Raw genomic sequence first — 23,324 nt, forward strand, 5'->3', positions numbered from 1 at the left:
CTATTATTATTATTGCGGTTGTTATTGTTAGGTTATTCTCAAAAGAGCCTGTCTCCCTGCTGGAGTGAAACTTCAAATGGGGTGGAGGCAGGGAGTTGCCAAAACCACTGCTGTGTATGCTGAGTTCAATAATACGCCCATCTAACGACCCAATCTCATTTCCCATGCCTCTATTTCCTCATTAATTTTTCTGCCGATGTACCATCTGTTTTCCAACTTCCCTCTCTCTTACATGTGCAGAACTTGTGATGAAGAGAAGCCCCAGTCTGGTCGACCCCCCCAAACCCCCCAACTGACAGCCCAAGAGATAGGTAGGGGTAGCCTCAGTTCTAAGTCACCTGAAGCCTGTCTGGGGGCGGGGAATCCGGAAAGAGGAGAGTGGTCACGGACCCGCCCAGTGGCGCGGCCCGAAGCTGGGGAAAGAGCAGGGGTCCACCGACTCGGCGGCTCTCTGCGTCCCCGCCCAAGACCAGATCAGGGAGTCAAGAAGGACTTCCAACACCCGCCAAGTTTCAACTCAAGACTTCTGCGAGGCCGCGTGTGCCCGAGCCCTCGCACGCCTGCCTGCAACGTGGCCGCGTCCGGGACGCCCTCGGACCCCGAGGGTCACCCGAATTCTTCCCTTCTCTCTCCAGGCCGAGCCGTGCTCCAGGCCCCTCTGTCCGCGGGTTCTCCTCTCCGTGGGCCGGGAGAGCCTCCTTCCTCTCGGGCTCCAACCACCCCAGCCGAGCCCCTTCCCTGCGCGGAGCCTTAGCTCTCCTGACACCGCCCGGCTGCGGGGCGGGGGCAGGGCCAGCGGCGGAACCGCCCCCAACCGCCTCCCCGGCCCGGCGAGCAGGCGGGTGGCTGGGGCGCCTCCACCTCCTCTTCCTAAAGCGGCGAGGAGCAGACGAGCGGCATCACTCGAGCCCAGGTCCCGGCCACCGCCACACACGGCGCCCAGCGTTCAGTAGGAGGAGCAGCAGCTGAGGCGGCTGCCACAGCGGCGGGCGGGCGCCAGAAAGGTAGACTGAGTCTCGGGGAGCCGCGCCGCGGACCGCCCACCTCCCGGCCCCGGGCCGCGCGCGCCACCCGCCCCGTAACCCCACTCGTATGTGTCCTTCCAGGCCCCGGTCGAAAAGCCTGGGAGGGCCGCCGACCTACCCCCGGAGGAGGAGCCAGTCGGAGCCCAAGGCGCCACCGCCGCCGAAGCCGCGCGGAGCAGCTTTCGCCTTCATGGCCCACTCACCGGTGGCTGTCCAAGTGCCCGGGATGCAGGTGAGGACGCCCGGGCCGCCTCCGCCGTCCACGTGACTGCCCGGGAGCCCGGGGCGCGCTCCGCGCTGGGCACCGGCGACGAGAGGCGGCCCAGGGCTCTCCCGAAGCCGGGCCGGGCGCTCCGGCCAGGTGACCCGGGAAGAGGGTTCTCAGTGTTTCCCGGCGTGTAAGCTAGGTGGTGCACTGCGCCGGCCGGGCGCGGAGGGACTGGGGGCGCGGCGAGGTGGGGATGCTGGGGGGCGGGGGGGGGTGCACAAAATAGCCCGGAGCGAGACACCTGCGCCGGCTGAGCGTGGTGCGGTTGGGGGTTGGAGGTGGGAGCACTTAACTTGGGAGAGATGGAGGTGTCTCGGAATTCGTGGGGTAAAACGCAAGTGGTGCTCCCCCCTCACACACACACACACACACACACACACACGACACAAGTTGGGGCGGAGCAAGGCAACGGGGTGTCGGTGGTGGCGGCTTTGAATTGGGCTCTTCCTGTGTGCGTAGAGCAAAGAGCGAGGTGACTTCTTTTCCCCTTTTGGTGCTGCTGCTTCAGGGCCAAGTTGTATCTCGCTCCCCCAGCCTGGTCCAGCCCATAGGGTGGCGTGAGAAATGCAGGGTCCTAGGTTAGAGTAGCGGAGGTGATGACTCCCCCGCCCCGCCCCCTGCCTTTCCCACAGGAGGTCTGTTGCAATGCGGTTAAAGGAAGGTTTTTGTCCTCAACAAGGGACTACTTGCCTGGGACCCAACTTTTTACTCGACATCTTCCCAGCTCTCTCCCATTATATTTTCATTTTATTGAAGAAGAAATAAGCTATCTATGTCCACACACTTTTTATGCTTTTATGTTTTTAAATCGGTGCATTTCAAGCTATCTACTAAATGTTATCCAAGTTTACTAACTTTTAAGCGTTCACATTTTATTTTTTTTTCCTTTGCTAGACAGCCTAAACAACCTATTTATGAATAGGTCAGAGACTAGAAACACTTAAGCCTCATTACCTTCTAAAAATGTGAAAGCAAACTTTTTCTACGTTCAGAAAAAATGTTTAGAGTAGTAAAAACAGCTTATGTTTCTAGTAGAAATCAAAGTGCTATGGATTGGAGCCTCAGTTTACTAATTAATTAATGGAATTCATTTTTTTTAAAAAGCAGTTGGTCACATTTGATGCATGGTCACACACAAAAAAGGGATTTTTAAAATACTTTCCCCCAAAAGGACCGTTTGTGTCGGACATATATCTAACCTAGGACGCCTGTGTGTCCTAAGCACCAGGCCTTTTAGCTAAATATAGGGCAAGTCTGGGTTGAGTCCCAGGAAGTCGCTGTGTAGTTAATAAAAAAGAAAGGAAGAAAAAGGGAAATGAGAAATATTAGGGCCTTTTTATAGGTTGATCCATTCAAGCTTTACAAAATGCCTCAAACTTCCTTCTTCTCACGCCACCCCCCTCCTTCCCTCCCTCTTTCCCCCAGCCACTGCCCCTCACCCCATTCATTCAGTTCTGCCTTTGATTATATCAAGAGAATTAGTAATTTGCATTACTAACTACAGTTTTGCTCTGTCTGATGTGGAAGAAAGTGCGAAATTTTTCCCACCGTGCTCTCCTTTCCATTCTGTGAAGAGTAGAACGTTACGGATGTGTAGTTTGTCTCTGAGGGTCTCGGTACTTCTCTCTCCATTGTGTGCACGCGCTGCTTGCGTGCGTGCGTCAGCAGATTGAGTGCCTCCCGTTCATCAAGTTTGTGATTCTGGGGAACTCTGTGTGCTGAGGAGAAAATGGTTTCTGGTCTTTATTTCATTTGTCTTGACTTTATTTGATTTATATGGTTTCTGGTCCTTATTTGATTTGTCTTTATTTGATTTATATGGTGTAGGAACTGCTTGCTGTTCAGTATTTATTATGGCTCCCTGCTTTGTTTCATTATCTGAGTTCCCTATCTCTTGAATTTTAAAATCTTAATTAAGGTGGTTTAGAATGTGAATCACATCTTCTGAATGATAAATTCTGCTTTTCACTTTATGTCTGCCCAAAGTTGTGATTACTTTGTCTACCCTGATTTGGGGAGGGCAATCATCTCAATATTAGAAAAGAGGAGAGGAATATTTATTTGTCATTTTTCCTCGTCTGAATGAAATGGTAAATTCTTAACTTCTTATTTCCATTTTCTTTGTATATGTGGTTCTTACGCATTTGGTGCAACACAAGAGTTTTCCACTTTTAAAATTGTGGAGTATCCTAAAAATAAATTTAATGGCATGCAGTGTGACTCTTGAGCCTAGACTACTTTGACTATTCTTTTGTTTAAAAATATTGCAGATGAGATGCAGAAATATATCACGAGCTTGTAGAATTCTCCTCGAGTTTTGTGAAAGAGGGGCAACTTTTAGACCTTTAGAGTAGTAAGAAAACGTGTTAGCCATGTGTTCTTGAAATTCATGTATAGTATTTCCACAAATCTGGGTGAAGTGGTCGACCGGCCTATAACTTTTTAACAGTTTATTTTAGGGAATTATGAAGATTGATGGAAAAAATGATTTTTCCAGAAATAAAAACAAATTTACTTTATCCACAGTGTTTTTCTCCCCCTGAGGAGAGACGTGAAGTCGAGCTACCTGTTCTATCACTTAAGACTTCCAGCATTCCTGACTTTCAAACAAAGAAATTTCTGTTGCCACTAGTTTAAAATAGAAAAGAAACTTGGAGTGACGAAAGAAAACCCAGGATTTGGTCCAGTTGAAACCCTTCCTTGTGAATTAGTTATCAAACTCATATTGTTAATATTTCTTAATATTGTGGTAATGAACTTTTTTTGCCATATTACACCAAATGTGGAGGGTATGAATTTTTGGGGTACTTAATTTGTGCTTACTTCTCTAGTATATAACTAAAGGAATTTTCCATACCAGGAGCTAAACTCTTGAAACATATTTAAAGAACAACTTAAAAAAAATAAGCCAATAAACCTGTTTCTTTCCACTCAAATATTTACTCTTTAATGATTTAAAACATGTTTTTTCTTTGAAGTTCTCAGTTGTAAATCATACTTAAGTTTAAGATATTTCCCCTTAGAACCTGCATTAATGTTTATGAAGACAAGTGTTCTAAATTGGGTGTTAAATCTTTCATAAAGTGTGGGTGGGAGAATAAAGTTAAATGTTGAATTAGAGTACTAAGTATTATTATGTTATGCTTTGTGTGATGCCTTTTGTGAAAGAATTTTTTAAACTTCCTGCTAAAGAATTTAAACATTAGTCTTCATGTATCTTTAAATATGATCAGGGTGGTACAGTTTGTAAATGGTTGTTATTTGAGATGTGAGATGGAAATGAAGTTTAAGGATTAATGAACACTTTATTGGAGACTTTTATCTAAGAGTTGGAAAACATTGCCTTGCATTGGTGAACCTAGTTACTGGGTTCTGGGAAGGATACAGAAGTATACTACATGATCTCTGCCCTTAAAGATCTTAAAATGTTGTTGGGGAGATTAATCTAGTGCATGAAATATCAAATAATGCAAAATCTGTGATACTTACTCTATAATAGAAGTTGCTGACTGGAAGAGTTGAAGGCTTGCCCCCAAAGGATTTTTAGGATCCATATTGGGGAGGGCATTTCCAAGCAGGGAAATACCCTGAGCAAGTGTGTGCGCGCACACAATCTTTGAGCGTGGGATAAAATCACTTGGACTATGATGAAGAATTCCACTAAAAAAATAATAGGGGGTAAGATTGGAAAACTTGACTGGGTCCACATTATGGTGGTTCTTGAATGCTAGGGAAGGGTTTTGGCCTTCAGACTAGCCATTAAACATTTCTAAGTAAGGGAGGCTCAACAAAGTTGTATATAGGAAGAGAAATCTTAAGATTGGTTGAATGGATGAACTGGAGGATTGAGAGACTTGAGGCAGTTTGATCTACTGAGACTACTTCAACAAGGTATTCATATCTGTACAGATGCAATGGACCTTGCATTGACTGATTGCCTTCCCTATGCCTAGTACTATGAGGCAGAAAATATAATTACCAGACTTGTAATTAGCTAGTTACAGGAGGAAGAATCGAAGCCTTTGTGATGTTGAATATGGGCAACTGGGACAATTCTGGTACATCCAAAAGAAATCGGAAAGTCAGGGAGAAGAGCCAGATCCAGTAGAACATTAATGATTTCTGTTCTAGGCTTGTGAAGTTCAAGCTAACAGTGGGATGACAAAATAAAAATGTAGAGCTGTATGTCTATTATCTTGATTGTGGTGATGGTTTCAAAGGTGTATACATATGTCCAAACCCATCAAATCGTATACATTAAATATGTACAATTTTTTTGTATCTCAACATGCCTCAGTAAAGCTGTTTTTAACAATGTCCAGTGAATACTTGAAGATATAGATCTGGAGCTCTGGTCATTCATCAGACATTTACTGAGCATTTACTATATGCCAGTTTCTTTACTTGAAACTGAAGGGTGGGAGCCACCAAGGAGGGAAAGGTCATAATGCCAGAGAGCATGTGGAAGTGAGGGCCCTCGTGAGGCAGGAAGCACAGGTGGAAGGTTGGCTTGTAAGAAAAGGAAGGGTGACTTAAGATGCATGGGGGGGATGAGAAAATGTGTCAGGATCGGGAAGGAGTTAACTGGGGTGGGGGCGACTTCTTTATTTAACTCTCATCATGAAACCTAAATTGGAGGAAGAATTCAGTTTGGTGTCAGAATCTAGTATGTAGGCTTCTTACCTTCCTTCCACCTTCTGAAAGGACTGATCAGCTTTGCAATTTGAGGTGGAAAGAGGTAGAGAGCAATGCTTGCACTAATAGATAAAGCCAAACCATTGTCCTCGTTGGTGGGAAGCATATTCAGAGATGTTGAATATGCTAATGATAGTGGCAGAAGACCAGCTGAAACAGAATAATCAAAGACAACTGTGAGCTGGGAGAGTTGGAGGTAGTTGCAGGGTATGGGGTAAGCAGGCTGGGGGCTGAACGGAGAGTAAACAGGAATTGGGCATGGTAGGACATGTGCCTTGAACACTAATGAGGGTCTAAAAATGGCACATGAGGACAAATGTCCATCATGTACCTCCCTTGCTTGAGTTACAGAAAATGAGAGAATATAATTTAGCTGGTACCTAGGAACCATTGAACATTGTGATACTGTGTGTTTTTATTCTGCCTTTCATTTATTCAGTGACCTTGAGCAAATCATCTACAGAATGGGGAATAATAAAAGCTGCATTTCCTTTGCCTCAATGAGATGCTATTAGGATGAATTAACTATCATCTGCGGAGTATATTTTGAACTCCTTCATCAAAGGTGTTATGATGTATGTGGGCAGTTCATCCTACAAAACAGTGCTAGGCTAATCACATGAAAACACTGTCATTATCCCCTCTCACTCCTGCTTGACAACCCATGTTTTTCTATTGAAATCCAGTCTCCCCACCCCCGCCAAAGCACCCACACACATACCACCACCACCAGACCCAAAGTCTTCTGCTCAGCTTTCCAGACTTTCTGTTATCTGGCTCCTCTCTACAGATCTGTACTTAGTTATTTCTACTCCCCAACAAGAAATCCCTTTTGTTCTACCATGCCAGTTGCAATTCAGCAATCACTGACTGGCCAAATCCTACCTGATTTTCAAGGTCTCCATCTTGCTTTCCCCATGAACTTTCTCTGAATGTTCCAGGCTACAGAAATCACTCCCATTTCCAAGCACCTGTTATATCCCTTGTCAGTAGCAGACAGTCCAGTCCTTGATTTATATACTGCCTTAGATTTTCCCTAATTATATATGTTATACTTGTCTCCCAAACTAGGTTGTAAATTACTTGAAGGTAGGGACCATGTATCTTACTTTTCTTTATACCGTTAGGTATGAATTATATGTAAAAGTGTAGGCTAGTGAGTGCAGTACACATAGACTAGACTTTTCTGACTTTTTTCCGTTCTGTTTCTGTAAATATATTGTGTAATGCTTGAATTCTTCTAGCTCATGAAGGCTAATTTGTGTACAGTGTAGACATTTTATACTTACTAAAATGATTTTAATGTATTACATGTAATAGGTCTAATGAAATATACTTGTAACTAATCAGCTGTCCACACACTGAAGCTCTCATTCTCATCTTGCAAGACCTTTGAGAGAAAAAGCCCTCATTGCTTTCCTAGTAACTAGGGCTGATTTCAGACAAATTTATGGCTTTGGGAGAAATAACCTCTTGTTCCTTCCCTTTGTTCCCCCCTCCCAAAAAAATACAAACAAATAAATAAAAGAAACTTCTTTACTTCTCTGTCCCAGCTGTTACATTAGAAAGAATCTGATACATTTCACTGATATTAAGGTGTTTTTGATTAGTGGCTCACTGTGTGACCTCTCCCATGGATGTTCACATGTTACAGGAAGTAATGCCTTTTAAAAAGAAATATAATAGTAGAATTTCAAACTGCTTGGTGATAATTTTTGAATGAATTGTATCTTCTGAAAGAGTCGTGGTTTTACTCATTTGTTGCTAGAAAGCAGAGTTAGGAGAACAAAAACTAACACTATTATTAGGTGTGATGCAACAAACTCCTTTTCATTTCTTGTAGTTAAGACCCAAAGAATTTCTACCACAGGTACATATACAACAATGTCTCTGGAGGAATGCCATGAGGTAACTCATTTTTAAAAGAACAAAAATCAATAAAATATGCACAGCTAAAATTTTCACTCCATCTTATGTACATTTCTCATTTGGTCATCTGCCGCTTTAGACTAAGGTGTTATATGGTAGGGACCACAGAAAGCAAACATTTAAATACGATATTAACTAATTCCTCTCAACAATCTTATGAAATAGGAAGAGTTCTCCAATAGGAAAATGACTTCAAATTTATATTTAAAAACAGAAGAGCACATTGCTGGCCAACGCTACCCATCATCCTCTTTGTTGTCCCTCCCCCAAATCCCATATATTTCAAGCAGATCTTCTGAAATGCACATTCAGAGAAACCAGGAAACCTAGTGCAGAGCAGATCCCATCCTTCTCCTCTATTCCTGCTTGTCTCTCCCCATTACCTCTCACCAGCATTTACCTTACTGGGGATGGAGCTATACTCCCCCTCAGCCTTTTCTGGACTTGTTCCAGCATACTTCTGACAGCAGCCCGCTGGCCTTTCTTTTCCTTGGTTTATCATACGATCATGGATTAGAATGATCCGTGTCCTAAAATATTGGATTAGCCATTGGTACGACAGCTTTGGATATTCTAGCAAAATATGAACAAAATTGTGGTTCATACTTCCTGGGGACTAGAGTAAACAAAACTATAGACAGCTTAGGTGTAAGAGTTAAAAATATTCTAATTATCTTTTTTAAAATGTCCACTCTCCTCCTTTTTGATCAAGTAACTTCAAGAATGTGCTGCTGAGGAAATCCAAGGCATTGTGTTTTTATCTTTTTCTCATGAAAAATGTTTACAGATAAAAACTTCTCAACCTTTCTTTAAGATCCTTGTAACAGAGAGCGTGTGTTCTTAGTGGTATTTTTCCCCCTCCCCCTTTCACCTGTTTTATAAAAAAGTGAGGAAAAGAAATCTGTAAAACCCTATCAATTTAAAATGTAAAGGACTGAAAAAAGTAGGGTTCAAATCAACTATCATTGAATTTTTCAGTTTGTTTATTACAGAACAATAGAGTGTCTAGCTGAAGAATAACAGTTGCTTTGAATTATAGAAATAGCTTCCCAGTATCAACTTAATGAAGTTTTTACTGGATTTGAAATCCATACCATACTAGGTATGTTAGGGAATTTCTAAGCACACTAGTGAATTACTCTACCAGATTTCAATAGTGCCTGGTAACACAATCCTAGGAGTGAATTTTTGGCAGGTGGAGTAAAGACTTCAAGGACATTTAGACGCATCCAGATTTTTGTTTGAAAATGCATTTTTGAGTTGCTCTGTTAGTGCCTTTTTATCCCCCTCCCCCGGCTTTCCATTAAGCCATTGGCTTTGGGACATATCACTTTACAGTATGTTATATTAAGCTAGGATTTAACTGCTTGCTGCAGTATAGTATAAATAACATAGCAGTGGGTGATGGGGAAGGGATGGGCAACATAGATAATCAAGTGGGGCATAAGTTGTTATTAATGCAAGAAAATTTGGGGCAGCTGAGCCAGTAGAAACCATAAAGTCATAATTTCTTCCCAGAGCTAGGTTCATCATTATTGTTGCCCCCTAGAGCTGGGAAACTTTCTGGCCTCCCTGGTCTCAATTTCCTGCTGCCTGCCTTAACTTTAAGTAGAAGCATAAAAGAAACCAATCAGCAAAGCATGCACACATGCTACTAAGTATAGGGCTAGAAAATAGAACTTTGACCTCTTGTGGTTAAGGAGACTACAGTCAGTGTGTCTGCCAGCCTCAGGGAAAGAAGCATATTTCAAATGTATGCTTTTTAAGTGCTACCAACCCCATGGGAAGAACAGTTAGCAAGCTCATTAATTAGGGTCCTGTTTGCTTCTCTAGTTTTATTTCAAATCCTTTGAACTTTGCTCTGAGCCTTCCTATGTGCCTGTCAGTTAATGGTAATGTATTAGACTTTCCCAAGTTGGACGCTGGTGATCCAGGTTTAATGTTTTTACACGCTTAGTCTTCATGAAACAACTAGGTGTGATTTAAGCTAGAAAATTATTAGCAGCAAAGTTTGGAAGACCCACATTGTGTAGGACATAGTGCTTGATACCTATCTTTGAGATACAAAAAGTATAAAGGAGTCCCTGACCTCAAGAAGTTTATACTGAAACTGAAGAGATTAGACATCTACACATTTAGGCATCTAACAGTGCAGAGCAATAGTAATGAATCCCAAATGTGATAGAAACTGATATAGTAGCATTCCAAGGAAGATCAGACTAAGGAAGGGAATTATCATTTATAGAATGCCTTTATGCACTTGTGCTTTTGCCACTGCACTACCTTACTTCTAGGCAGGGCATCCCTGAACAGACCCTTAAAGGAGAGTGGGAGACAGGCAGGAGAAAAGGCATAAAGGGACACACACAAGGTTCCTTCCATAACAGAGGTGTGAGGTCGGTGCTTGTTGTCATGAACTACGTTAGGACCAAATTATGAAAGGCCTTGAATGCCAGACTGAGACAGGTATTTTTAACTCAGCCTACAGCAAGTTGTTGTTGTTTTTTGTTGTTGTTGTTGTTTTTTAATCAAGAAAGTGAACTGATGAAAGCAATGGTTCGTTGTCTGTTTTTGGAAGATTACATTAGGCTTCCAACCTAACAGGCTGGGTTGGAGAGGGAAAGGCTAGATATAATAAGTGGATGTTGTAATAGCCCAGGCTTTAGCTGTTAAGGGTGTGATCTAGGGCAGTGATGGTCAAGCTTGAGCATGTATCAGAACCACCTGGAGGGTTTGTTAATACACAGATTGCCAGGCCCCATCTCCAGAGTTTCTTTTTTTCTTTTCCTTTTTTTTTTAACATCTTTATTGTAGTATAATTGCTTCACAATGTTGTGTCAGTTTCTGCTGTATAACAAAGTGAATCAGCTATATGTATACATATATCCCCATATCTCCTCCCTCTTGTGTCTCCCTCCCACCCTCCCTATCCCACCTCTCTAGTTGGTCACAAAGCACCGAGCTGATCTCCCTGTGCTGTGCAGCTGCTTTCCACTAGCTATCTATTTTACATTTGGTAGTTTATATATGTCCATGCCACTCTCTCACTTCGTCCCAGCTTCCCCTTCCCCCTCCCCGTGTCCTCAAGTCCATTCTCTACGTCTGTGTCTTTATTTCTGTCCTGCCTCTAGGTTCATCAGAACCTTTTTTTTTCTTTTAGATTTCATGTATATGTGTTAGCATATGGTATTTGTTTTTCTCTTTCTGACTTACTTCACTTTGTATGACAGACTCTAGGTCCATCCACCTCACTACAAATAACCCAGTTTTGTTTCTTTTTATGGCTGAGTAATATTCCATTGTATATATGTGCCACATCTTCTTTATCCATTCATCTGTCAATGGACATTTAGGTTGCCTCCAGAGTTTCTGATTCAAGTAGGTCTGCAGTGTCCGTGAATTTGCATTTCTAATGAGTTCCTAGCTGCTCCGCTGGTCTGGGGACCACTCTGAGCACCACGTAAGGAAGACTTGACAGACCTTGGTGACTAATTGGATATGGGAAGGGCAAAAACGTGATGGGAGAGTAAAGACTCAAAGATATTGCCAAGTTTGGGAGAAAATGGGTTTATTTTTAAAAGTTGAATTTGAAGCACTGGCCACACAACCAAGCAGAAGCAATTAGTAACAGGTTTGTTCAGGAGTGAAGATGGAGATGGGAGGTCCTACATGGAGAGAGATAGTAGATGAAATTGTGAGAAATCAAAATAACATGATTGTCAATCATCCTTCCAAGAAGCTGAACTCAATTTTGTATTAAGTTTTGTAGCTTCCAAAATCTCGCTGTCACCCACCACTTCTGTGTTCCTTGATCCAGGTAGGTTTGACAGCTCAGTAAATGCTCTTCAAATGCAAACACTTTTATTAAGAACATGAAATCTATTTATGCTTATACTTGTGAAAATGCAATTTGGCTAAAGTGACATAAAATGCCAGTTTCCTAAATGCCAGTAAGTGGCACCATTTACTCCAAAGATAGACATTTTAAAGACTTTTTCCAATTTTGATACATCTCATCAATTTTGTTGTACAGAATCCCTTTCCCTCACTCTGTATTAACCCCCCCCAAAAAAAACCCAGATGTAATAACTCTGAGCTGCTATTATGTCAAAAATACCCATTCAAAGTTATCATATTCCAAAGCCACCTTGTGTTTACATATGGAAATTCTTGGAGGGGAGAGGAAGTTACTTCTGAATCATTAAGGAAATATCAAACCACTTCCTAAATGGCCTTTCTGACTCCAGCTTCTGCTCTCTAAAATATTCTCTATACCTGTCAGATTAATATATTACCACTTGCCAACAGGTACCATGTAGGAAAGCTCAGAGCTCAGTTTCAACAAAGGATTAGAACTGAAAATAAGAGAAGCAAATGGGCCTACTTAATGAGTTTGCCAACACCAAACAACGTGAGCAAACTTGATTCCCCACTTCATTCACCAGCCTTGGACCTAAGTCACTCTTCAATTTCTAAAATGAACACACAGGTAACAAAACCGAAATTATCCTTCAGAATTGAAGATGTGCCACCAGTGAGGATGTTGAAAAACATGTGTAGAAATGTACCTCTAAACACATTTTAGGTGATGTTTAATTACCATTAAAATAAGGTCCTTGAGTGCCTAGGGGACTTTCTCCCCCTTTAGGGAATACAATTTGTTTGGGTGTAAAATTCTGATATGTTTACCTTATACCTCTCACCTCTTTTGGGGTAGCTATCTCTTTTCCAGGATACTTAATTACTTTTGTGACCCATTTTTCATGATTTTGGACGGTAAATTAAGTTTTCATTGGGGAAAATTGATGGAGGCTGTGTGTATATGCACATGAAATGTATATTGTACATGAAGTATATTTTGTGTTTGAAAACACTTTTGATCTATTCAAGAAAATGAGGCTCAACATTGGCCAGTAGAGTTTTTAGTCAGCTGTACCAAATTTAGACATAACTATTTTAAAAAGTAGAAAAGTGCATTGTCAAAATAAAAATGGGTAAAAGATAGGATGGTCACTAAGTTCAAGAAGCAGAAAATGATGATTTGGTAATGTCATTTAAGAAGGTCTGCATATAAAAGGAATTCAGTAAAATTGATGTAAAAATTATGTACTCAGTAAAAATTATGGTATCCATGGATTTGCTAAATATTTTTATTATATAGTAAATATATAGAGTTCTTTACCACCTTTAAAAAGATTTATAAAAATCTTTAAATATGTATTTATAAAAGGTAAATACATATGCATATATGTACCTATGACTAAATACATAACAGTGTTATCAGGATTTTACACGTTGCGGTTTTATCATCACTAGTTCCTTTTTCTGTCTTTAATATTTAAACTATTACTATTCTTAAAGAAATTGGACTCACAGCAGTCTATTCCATACAGGAAACAGATCATGGGAAACAACTTTTAATGAAATTCAGTACCAGTGTTAAGCTGTTTTAGTGAATTAAAATTGGATTGAACATTACGTAGGATTATATTTATCAAGATTCTCAATTCTCTGCTTAATTTCTCCCATAGAATAGTCTTACAGAGAATCATTGCATCAAAGGAACTGCTTTTGATAGATATAAATCTGTTTACCTATTAGTAAAATCAGAGGCATGTGAGTAGTATACAAATGACTTCTGGTTAACAGAAACTTGTGATCATTGTCTAAGCTCTTATTTTGAAGCTAAAATTGTTATAGGTACTTTACACTAGATTCTAAGGTGATAGGGAATGGAGGGGGTTAGGGCATTGGATTCTGTTTCAGTGGCAAACAAAATCTCATACAGGAGAGCTGCTTTTTTTTTTTAACTATTTATCTCTTCATGAAAAATGGTGACTGTCACTGAAAGATCTTTTTTTTACTCTGTCACAGGCTTCCCAAAGGGCACATAAAATGAAAACGTGGGATTTGACTAGTTAAATAGTGAATCAGGTTTTAGCATAGGTGACACCTCCATCGTCGTCTTTTCGGACTGTGATTTCTGGTAATAGCAAGTGAAAAAAACTATTACCGCTGTTGCTATGGCTCTTCTATCTGCTGAGGTTCAGGCATCGTTTTGGAGGCTGCAGTGTAAACCGTGCTTTGGGAAGGTAGAATTTCATAATACCAGAGGATTCCTGCTGCCTCATGAGCAGACAGAAAATGTAGGTGAGGGAAAAGGTGTTGGACACTGGAAGAAGAGAAAGACAGTATTTCCTAGGAAGGGAAAAAGTAGTCTTTTGCTTTAAAGATTGAGAATTCTCTCTATATTTTTTAGAATGGGAAATTTCTCTACTTTCTGCAGAGAGGAGAAAAAGCTAACAGAAAAGGAAATTGGGGAGGTAATAGTAATTCATTTCTTTCTTGTTGCTTATGACTTCTGTGATAAAAGTTACATTTACGTAATCGACTTGTTATGGCAAGAAAATGTAAAGAGTCTTTTGTGGTTGGGAGAAAGCTTGTGGAAGATCAGGGGGAAGAGCTAACATCACAGGGATGGTGATTTCAGCTGCTTTTCTGTTTAAGATGTGCAATTTTGGTGGCGTGTGTACTGCACCAATAAATTGTTTCTAGACACTTGGAGTCATTTTGGGTGGCCTTTTTTTCCCTCTGTAGGCAAAATGAATACTTTTCATTAACAAGGAAAAGTGCCAGATTATCACTGGATTATATTTGACTAATTTGGACTGTTATTTGGGGATGGGGAAGGGGAGGCTAAAGAGAAGAAATCTTTCTTCCAAATGACTGGAATTAATATGATTGTTACTTTTCCAGTAGGTTCTGGCCTTAAAATTCTCCCTCAGGGAATGATTAAAACAGTTTTTTGGAGCATTTCAAGGCTGTGTAGCATCTCAGATTTACTTTAAAATAAGTTTGCTTAATCACTTTTTAGCACCACTTGATTTATATCTTGGCTGGGAGAAGAGTTCTAGAGAAGTATGTAGTCCAATTACTTTTTTCTAAGAAGACTTATGGATACCAAATACTACATTATTCTATTGTTGGCTTTTAACTTTCCAATAGTTTAAAAGGTATAAATGTCTTCATACTTGGATAAAACCAGCAACAACATTGTATTTTGCCCAGGGATTGCAGCCCCCTCCCCACTTTCCAGGATAGAGACAGCTTTCTCCCATTGTCCATCCACATGCCTGGGTTTTTTGGGAGAGTCAATCTGTATAACCCAAAGCAATTTAATTTGATTACTCTTGTGTGTTATTCTTTAATGACAGTGTGTCGTGCAGTCATAGTGTAAGTATGATCCTGATTGAAAGATAAAGCACAGTTTTAGATGATTTTTAAAAAAACCCTTTAACTCAAAAGATGATTCATATATTGTAAAAGAATATTCTTATTTAATATGGCCAAGTGATTCCAGAGTTTGAGAATTTAATTCTTTTTTCCTAGTAGGACACTAAATTGTCTTCTCCTAATTACTAGAATGAAGAATGTAGTGTATTCTCTTCCTTTATGCTGTGAAATAATGCCTGCACACATCTCCTCAAATGTAAAACTGTGAGCTTTGGGGATTCTGCTTAGGAGTCTGGACTAGGCTATTATTTATAAAAGATAAGAGATCATGTATTCATTCCAAGCAAATTTTGAATTGGATGTAATTAATTTTCTACTGAGGCAATTAATGTGTAATTACTTTTCTACTATGTGTAATTAATTTTCTACTAAGAGGTAGTAAGGCTATAATGTTTGGCTTATGTTTTGTACAAAAGGAAGTTTCCTTGAAATTTTGGATTTTCCCCTCTCCCTTGTAAATATTTTTGAATGCCTGTATTTTTAAAAAATAATAATGATCACCTTCTTCCAGTAGTGTTTTTGGAGTTTTGTTAATCTAATGCAGCCTTTCTCAATTGCAATTGTCATTCTGCACCACAAAACAGAGACAATGGTATGAGTTAATGTTTTCTCAATTCTCCCAAGAAGGACACAACTAAAACCATTCTAGATGCACTAGAGAGGAGTTTATTACACACAGTAGATTCCTTAGAGCAGCAGTTGACAAACTAGAGCCAAGGGCCAAATCCTGCCTGCAGTCTGTGTGTAGCCTGAAAGCTAAAAAAAAATTTTTTTTTTACATTTTAAAGAGTTGTTAAAAAAGAATATGTGACAGAGACCACAGACTATACCTGGCCCACAAAGCCTTTAAGACATTTACTATGTGGCCCTTTGCAGAAGAAGTTTGCCAAACCCTGTCTTAGGGCATGGAACCTCATTGAGAATTGCTGATCTAAAAAAAGGAAGCATTTTATAGTATTTTCTCTGGGATTAGGTATACAGTAAGATAATAGGAAAGTTTCTCTTCTTGAGGTAACTGGCTTGTATATTGGTCCCATTATCGTAATGCTTAATTCAAGGAAAGACTCCAGATCATAGTTAATAGGGAAATACATTTTTATTTGTTTTCTAGACAAAAATTTTAATGGTTGAGTGATATAGAAAGTTCTGTTGGTAACAAAAATGAATGATAAATTATGTGTATGTATATACAAATATATTTTAATATTTTTCTTAGTTTCTATAGCAAGAAAATAAAAGTGATTGAATTTTATAGGACTATGAGGGAGGGCACTGATTGCTTTTATCACTATTTTAAATTAAGGGGCTATATCTATTAGAGAAGGAAAGTGAATAGAGAGTATTAGGTGTCAGATATAATCACATTTGTTTCCTCCTTGTACTGAATAAGTGTCTTCACCCTACAATTAACATCTCAGGTACCTTGTCAGCAGTAAGGAGAATAGTACTTAATCAAAACTGCATTAAAATTATTAGATCACAGCATATGAAGTAATCAGGCTCTACCAAATGCCACTTAACTACTTGATTTAGTAGGGGAGGTGCCATCAGCCATAAAACATATATTGGTCAATCACAAAATTATCAAGGGAGAAAAAGACCAGCAGGCATTATTTGTAATTTGCTGCTGATTTCCTTTATCTCCATATTTAGTTAATCATGAAGTTCTAGCAGTGTTTTTTTCTTGGGAAATGTCAGACATCATCCCTTCTTTTATCATGCCATTCTGGCCTCTGTCACTAAATACACTTGGAAAGTTGTGTTGACAACTTTCCAAGGCAACGTGCAGAAATAATGAAACTACCTGAAACACAGACTTTATTTTTCACTCATCTGCTAGAAGCTTTCAGTGGCTCCCTACTAACCTGATCAGAAATTCCTAGGATGGATGAGTCAAGTGAGGCTTCTGAGATGGTCAGGAAAGGCATCACTGGATGGCTGAGCTGGCTTTAAGACTGGGTGGGAAGAAGGGAAAGAAAGGAAGGGAATGAAATTAGGCAAGACAAGAAAAGACAAATGGACTTCTAAGGTTGTGTCTTTCAAAATCTTCTGTGGGTCCTTTTGGGGAGGGCCATAAAGATTTGTTTGGTGAATGGTACTTTATCTCTGGTTAGGACTGTAAAATGATAGGGTACCAGTCAGCTCAAGTTGTAGATCACAGATCTTTTTGGGTAGCATACTGTTCAAAGCATTCTAATTACTTTGAATTGCTCATCAAGATTATTTTCGTTATGGCAATTCAAAAACTAATTAAGGAACTTTGCCATTTGTCTGCATCCTGAGGTTACTTGTTTGTCATTGCCCCACCCTACCCCATCCTCAGCTAGAAATCACTCATTATAAAATCAAAACCGCCAAGTATTTTATAAAGATCACTTCCAGTTCTAAAATCCTATGGTCCTTTAAAGTTTCTAAACAGATTGTATAGCATATTTTTTGGAGGAAAAAAATCAGATTTTGTACATGTATTCAGATTTGGTACTGGATGTTGATTATCCTTATTGGAGAATGACAGTTTCGTTAAGCTGATTGCAAAGTGAACAGGACCATATAGTTCAACTACTAAAATATATTACCTTAGCCATGGTTTTATGGAGAACATGTAAACAGCCTTATGTTTATAATGGTATTTCTTAAAGATTAAAAAATTCAACTCATATTAGTAGGTATCTCATAATTTCAGTAGCATTTTCCCCTTTATTTGAAAATTTAATTTTTCTAATATTGTGCTTTGATGACATGAATAGATTTCAGCAATGTCAGCACAGATCAATGGGGCTTAAAAACTGATGAATCTGTACCTTTAGGGATAAGGATTAGAACATTCACAAATGTTATTGACAGTGGGGTGTAGGGTAGGATGGAGATGGGTTTGAGAAACTTTAGTTCAGGAAAAGCTGATGAACTCTGAGCAGAGATTAATTTATAATAAAGAGAAGAAGAGTTCTCTAAGCTGAAATTCTTTGGGAAAATGGAAATATGGCAATATTTAGGACTTTTTTTTTCAAATGAACTGGTACTCCCTGTGCAAAGGAAAGGGGATACTGATGATAAAATCCTCATCAGTGAGGATGTTGAAATCCAGCCCCTGTTTTGTTAATGTAACAAATTTGTTGATGCGAGCTAATTTCTCATATATGTTGAGTGTATCGTGATGCGGGGCAAAGAACTAACTTATGCTCACTTGTAGTAGTTCTTCTTAGCTTAGGGTTTCAGGTACAGCTGTTACACATACACATCCCACTTTACTTAGTTTCTGAGTGTATTCCTATTTATTAATGCACTGCTCCAATTCTTTTAAAGAAGTAGATAGGGCATAAAAAATAATAAACATTATTCTTTTAGCCATGCACCCATACACACACATAAGCACACATTGTGATGATATTTTTCACTTTGGGGAAATGAAAAGTGGGAAATGGATTGTTGAAAAATTAGAGAGCATTCTTTTAGAGCATTCTATAATCTCCTCTCTGCTCCATTCTTAGGGTTTGCCAAGATTAAAATTGTTTGCTATTGACACATCATGCCATCGGTATCATTTTCTTGGGATCAAAGAATGTTAAAGCCAGCAGGACCCAAGAGATAAATTTCCTTAGTCCTAAGATTCCATTGGGTAACTCCTTGCAAATATTATTTGATTAAATTCGTTCAAAGTATAGATTTGATTAAAGAGGGAAATGTTGGAAGGAAATTATACTGCAACCACTTTCTCATGAAGAATGAAAAGGTAAGTCTATGTAAAATTCCACTTTTTCAGTGTTAATTTTCTGAAAGAACTCATGGTGTTAATAATTTAGTGCTGTGCTTACAAGCTTCAAACCTATTGATTTTAATTGGAGTTCCACATCGAGAAGGAAGATAGACAGTGAGCAAATCAATTTTGTTTTAATCCAATGCATTTAAATAAGTGTGTTGAAGATTCACCATAACATTATCCATGATAGTTTGATATTTGCTATAAGGGGCCTCTGCCTTAGATTCTATCCAAAGGTGTTTATTTCTGAAAGTGCTAGAATGGCATCCTTTAATTTTGCCTCCAGTATGGATAGCATAAAATGAGGCTCTCAGTGTCCATCATGTTAAAGTGCCCTGTGTGGGTTTGATTAAATAATGGCCTGTTTTATCATTTATACATTAGCAGAATCTTTGTCTTCCTCTCATTGTATAGCCTTGTCCTCTTTCCAAATTAGTATTTTATAGTTAGAGCTTGTTATCAATCCCAAGCCATATTTATATAATGTCCTGTCTAGTCAGTAATAATCCCTTTAACTTTAACCTTAATGTTTATGGTTAAACCCGATCCTTGATTGAATTGTGCATTTCTATATGTGTTCAGCCCAACTAAATTAAAAGAAATGTTCGGCAGAGTGATACACAGACTGTGGCCTCTAATCTTTGCATCAGTGTATGACATCATGCGAGACTCTCTAGGACATACAGTAGTCATGTGGCTCTGTTTAATAGTGATTACAGATGTGCTTCCAGAATCAGATTTCCATATGCCACTGAGGTACATCCTTTTGTGTATGGTTCCTACCAACTCTCCTTTGAGTATAGCTCCATATTATTTCACGAATTGCTGTTTTGCAACCCAAAGAGCTCCCCGGTAGAAAAGAAAAAACTCAAAGTTGTCACTTTGGAAAGTTTTTATTATGTCAATCACATGTGAGAATAGGGATTGACTTAGAATCTCATACCTATTTTAACATCCTTCAGTTTATTGAATGTAATCTTCCTTGTACTGAAAGTCAGAACTCAAATTGCAAATGGAAGGATAACCTCATGCCAAAGATTTCATCTTAGGAGGGCGCCCAGGTAAGCATCCTAAAAACATTCAAGAGCCACAGTATACGAAGTACTGTACTGGGTGCTGTGAGGGTACCTGGTGCTTAGTGAGATAGAGCCCCAACCTCAATGAGCTTACTCATTAGAAAATAGCAATAGAAAAGTCATGGCAATGAAAGAGAATGCAAAAATAATGAAATGCGTGCTGTAATGGAGGCTCAAGCAAAGGGCTGTGGGAGGGCAGAAGGTGAAACAATTGATTTTGTTTGGGTGATCAGGTTCCCCTGGGGAGTTCGGAAGGTGGTTTTTTGTTTGTTTGTTTTAATTAGAGATGCGGATTTCCAGAGGAGCCATAGGGTGTTGTTGACTGCGAAAATGGCATGGCCTAAAGGCTCAAACATAAGAAAGTAGAATTGTGCCCCAATGGAACATTGCATTTGTTTGTACGTCTAAGCTACTACTTACTGAAGCATTGGGTTTGAGATACGGTAAGATATCCCTGAAATTTTCCCTTTGGGCCTTTAGTTTTGTTGGATGTTCTAGTTCTGTATATGGGCAAATATAACTGCATTAGTTTCTGCATGCCACTTTACTTTCTGAATGAATTTACAATTAAAAGAAGAGGAAGATGAATATAACCTTAGGTCCTGTATGAGCTGAACTCCTGGCTCCCCTTGACTTCCTTGGAGCAGTCACTCACGTATAATGGGGCATGGCCAGTGTGAGGGGCCAGAGGTCAGTCTGGATTGTAGTTCACTCTGCTACTCTTTATCCATCCATCCTTGGCTTCTGAGCCTGCTTCATTATAGTATCAGAGAGTTGGAACTTGAATGCCGCCTACTCTAATTCTGAATTTCTTACTGGAACAATGGGATAGTATATACTTTTCATTTGAGCCACTGTATACCACTGTAGAGTTGGCCGTGTGGCCAGTGCCAGTTCATCCCTTACCTTAATGATTGCTTCAAAACTAGAGTTGGCAACTGCTAGTGATAGAAGGAGGGGAACAAAGGGATTTGGCTTCTAATACCTCACTAATTCACAGTGTCAGAACAGTAAGGGACTTAACAGTTCCCTGAGCCCACCTCTCTCCCTCATTATACAGATGGTGAAGCTGACATTTAATCACTGATTTCTGGTAATTTCTGGGATAAGCAAAATTATGCCAATTTTGCCTGACCTCTCTGCTGTTTACCTCTGTAATACTTATAAGAAACCAGATCTCCTTTTTTCCTTTGGAATGGCTGTGAGGTCAGAGAGAAATGAGCTAAATGATGCAATGGAATCTGCATCCAGCATTTATTGTGATGATAGCCTTGACTTTTGGTTATTGAAAGAAGAACGTGATTGTTTGCAGGATGTTTCCTTCCCTTTACCTATGGATATAATTAAAGGTTTAAGGGAAATTCAGCTCCCAGAGAGTTAATCAAAAAGACAAAATTAGTTATTTCCTTTAATTTAAGAAGTCTTAGATCCAAAGATGATTTACCTGGCTGAACAAAATAATATATTTCTACTCTCAATTAAAATAATAGGAATTTAAAGATCTGGGAAATGGAGCTAATAAAAGTGCTGCCTGTTATGACTTTGTTTCTTGCTTGAGGATTTCTAAGATGGAGGAAGCTATATAATTAAATTTCTTCTCAGTCTTTCTGTAGTTCAGTTTTCTTGAGAAAAATGTGGCATGTGGTAAAGTGACAATAGAATCAAAGAAATGTTTCATTCTTCTTTACCCGATTGTACATTGGACTGTCTTACAAACTTATGTAAAGAATTGCATTCTTCACATCCCAGAATGTGTCCCGCTTACTTCATTGTTCTTTTCCTCTGATCTGAGGTTGGGTAAAAAGAAGAATGCAACTTAGGGGGCAGAGGAAGCTCTTCTCTTATCTTCTCTTGAGTAGGAGGAATTAAGATGAAGGAATATTATCAATTTTTCTTTTGTTCTTAAAGATGAAGTAGACTCAAAATTATTAATCAGGTGAAACTCTTCAAACAGCTATGTCAAAATCTTTTGTAATAATTTCAACAGAGTTATCCTTTACTAAAATATTTGCATTCTAAGTATTTTTGCTAATGAGATGCATCTAAAAACAGGAATAATAGGGCTTCCCTGGTGGCGCAGTGGTTAAGAATCAGCCTGCCGATGCAGGGAACACGGGTTTGAGCCCCAGTCCAGGAAGATCCCACATGCCGCGGAGCAACTAAGCCCCGGCGCCACAACTACTGAGCCTGTGCTCTAGAGCCCACGAGCCACAACTACTGAAGCCCGCATGCCTAGAGCCCGTGCTCCGCAACCAGAGAAGCCACTGAAATGAGAAGCCCACGCACCGCAACAAAGAGTAGCCCCCCCTCGCCTCAACTAGAGAGAAAGCCTGCGCACAGCAACGAAGACCCAACGCAGGCAAAAATAAATAAATTAAAAAAAAACCCAAAGAACAGGAAAATAAAGGGAAGATGAAAAAGTACTAAAAAATTTAATTTTATTTTTGCCTTATGAACACATTTTTCTTGTTGCTGTGCACAGTATTGCTGAAAGTTTAAATTGTTGACTTTATGCTTTGCTATTAAGACCAGGGCTGCCTTGTTGCTGCCTCATCCATCTTTAAACTGCCTTTTAAGTGGGTGAGTAAAGACAAGGACTCAACTGTGAGTTTAGAAAATGCTGTCTGAAGACCACAAGGAAGCCCAGGGTTGTTTTAACTATATCTCTGACTACATTTCATTTATGTCATTATGTACATAAAATCAAATAATTTGACTTCTACTTTATGTTGCAAAAGCAAGTTATAATTACCTTTGAGAGATGTGGGTATTCAATAAAAATAGGTTAACTAAGAACATTTTCTTTATACAAGTATTTTGAGCTCTCACAAACATGGAAATACAAACTCAAACGACTGACCACCTCAAGAGATTTGACTTTAAGCTCAATTCTTCTTGGTTAATTTGAAACACATACAGACATACTTAATTTTGATCTTAGTTCTTATTCTGTTATATGCAAAATATAGTGAAGCTAAATATTTTATTTCATAAATATAAATCACAGAGGTCTCTTAAGAATTCCGTAAAATTTCATCAGATACTTGTAATATGAACCTGAGGTAAGGTAGAGAAATACTCTGCTAACATCACATTCTTCAAAAATTTAGAAAAATTTATGAGGAGTTTGCTTTATCCTTCTCATTATTAAAGTAATCTGAGTATTCACATGGTCATTTGAACAATTCTATGCCTATATAAAACCTAGCACAAAAGTATTGTCTTTATTCTTGGATAATTTCATCAATTTGAGGGTCTCTTTTCTGAACAGAACTGAAAAC

At 39.3% G+C, this 23,324-nt stretch overlaps 1 protein-coding gene across 1 annotated transcript in view; it reads left to right on the forward strand.

The window, feature by feature from the left end:
• The first annotated feature begins 394 nt into the window (after positions 1-394).
• STK26 (serine/threonine kinase 26) overlaps positions 395-23,324 on the forward strand; it is a 70,757-nt gene continuing 47,827 nt past the window's right edge. Inside the window, exons 1-2 of the mRNA XM_082377926.1 lie at positions 395-1,004; positions 1,107-1,257. Coding sequence (XP_082234052.1) covers positions 1,216-1,257 — 42 coding nt within the window. The 5' untranslated portion in view covers positions 395-1,004; positions 1,107-1,215. The remainder of the gene's footprint in view (positions 1,005-1,106; positions 1,258-23,324) is intronic.

The sequence above is a fragment of the Balaenoptera borealis genome (assembly GCF_965194805.1).
Source record: "Balaenoptera borealis genome assembly, chromosome: X".
Taxonomy (NCBI): domain Eukaryota; kingdom Metazoa; phylum Chordata; class Mammalia; order Artiodactyla; family Balaenopteridae; genus Balaenoptera; species Balaenoptera borealis.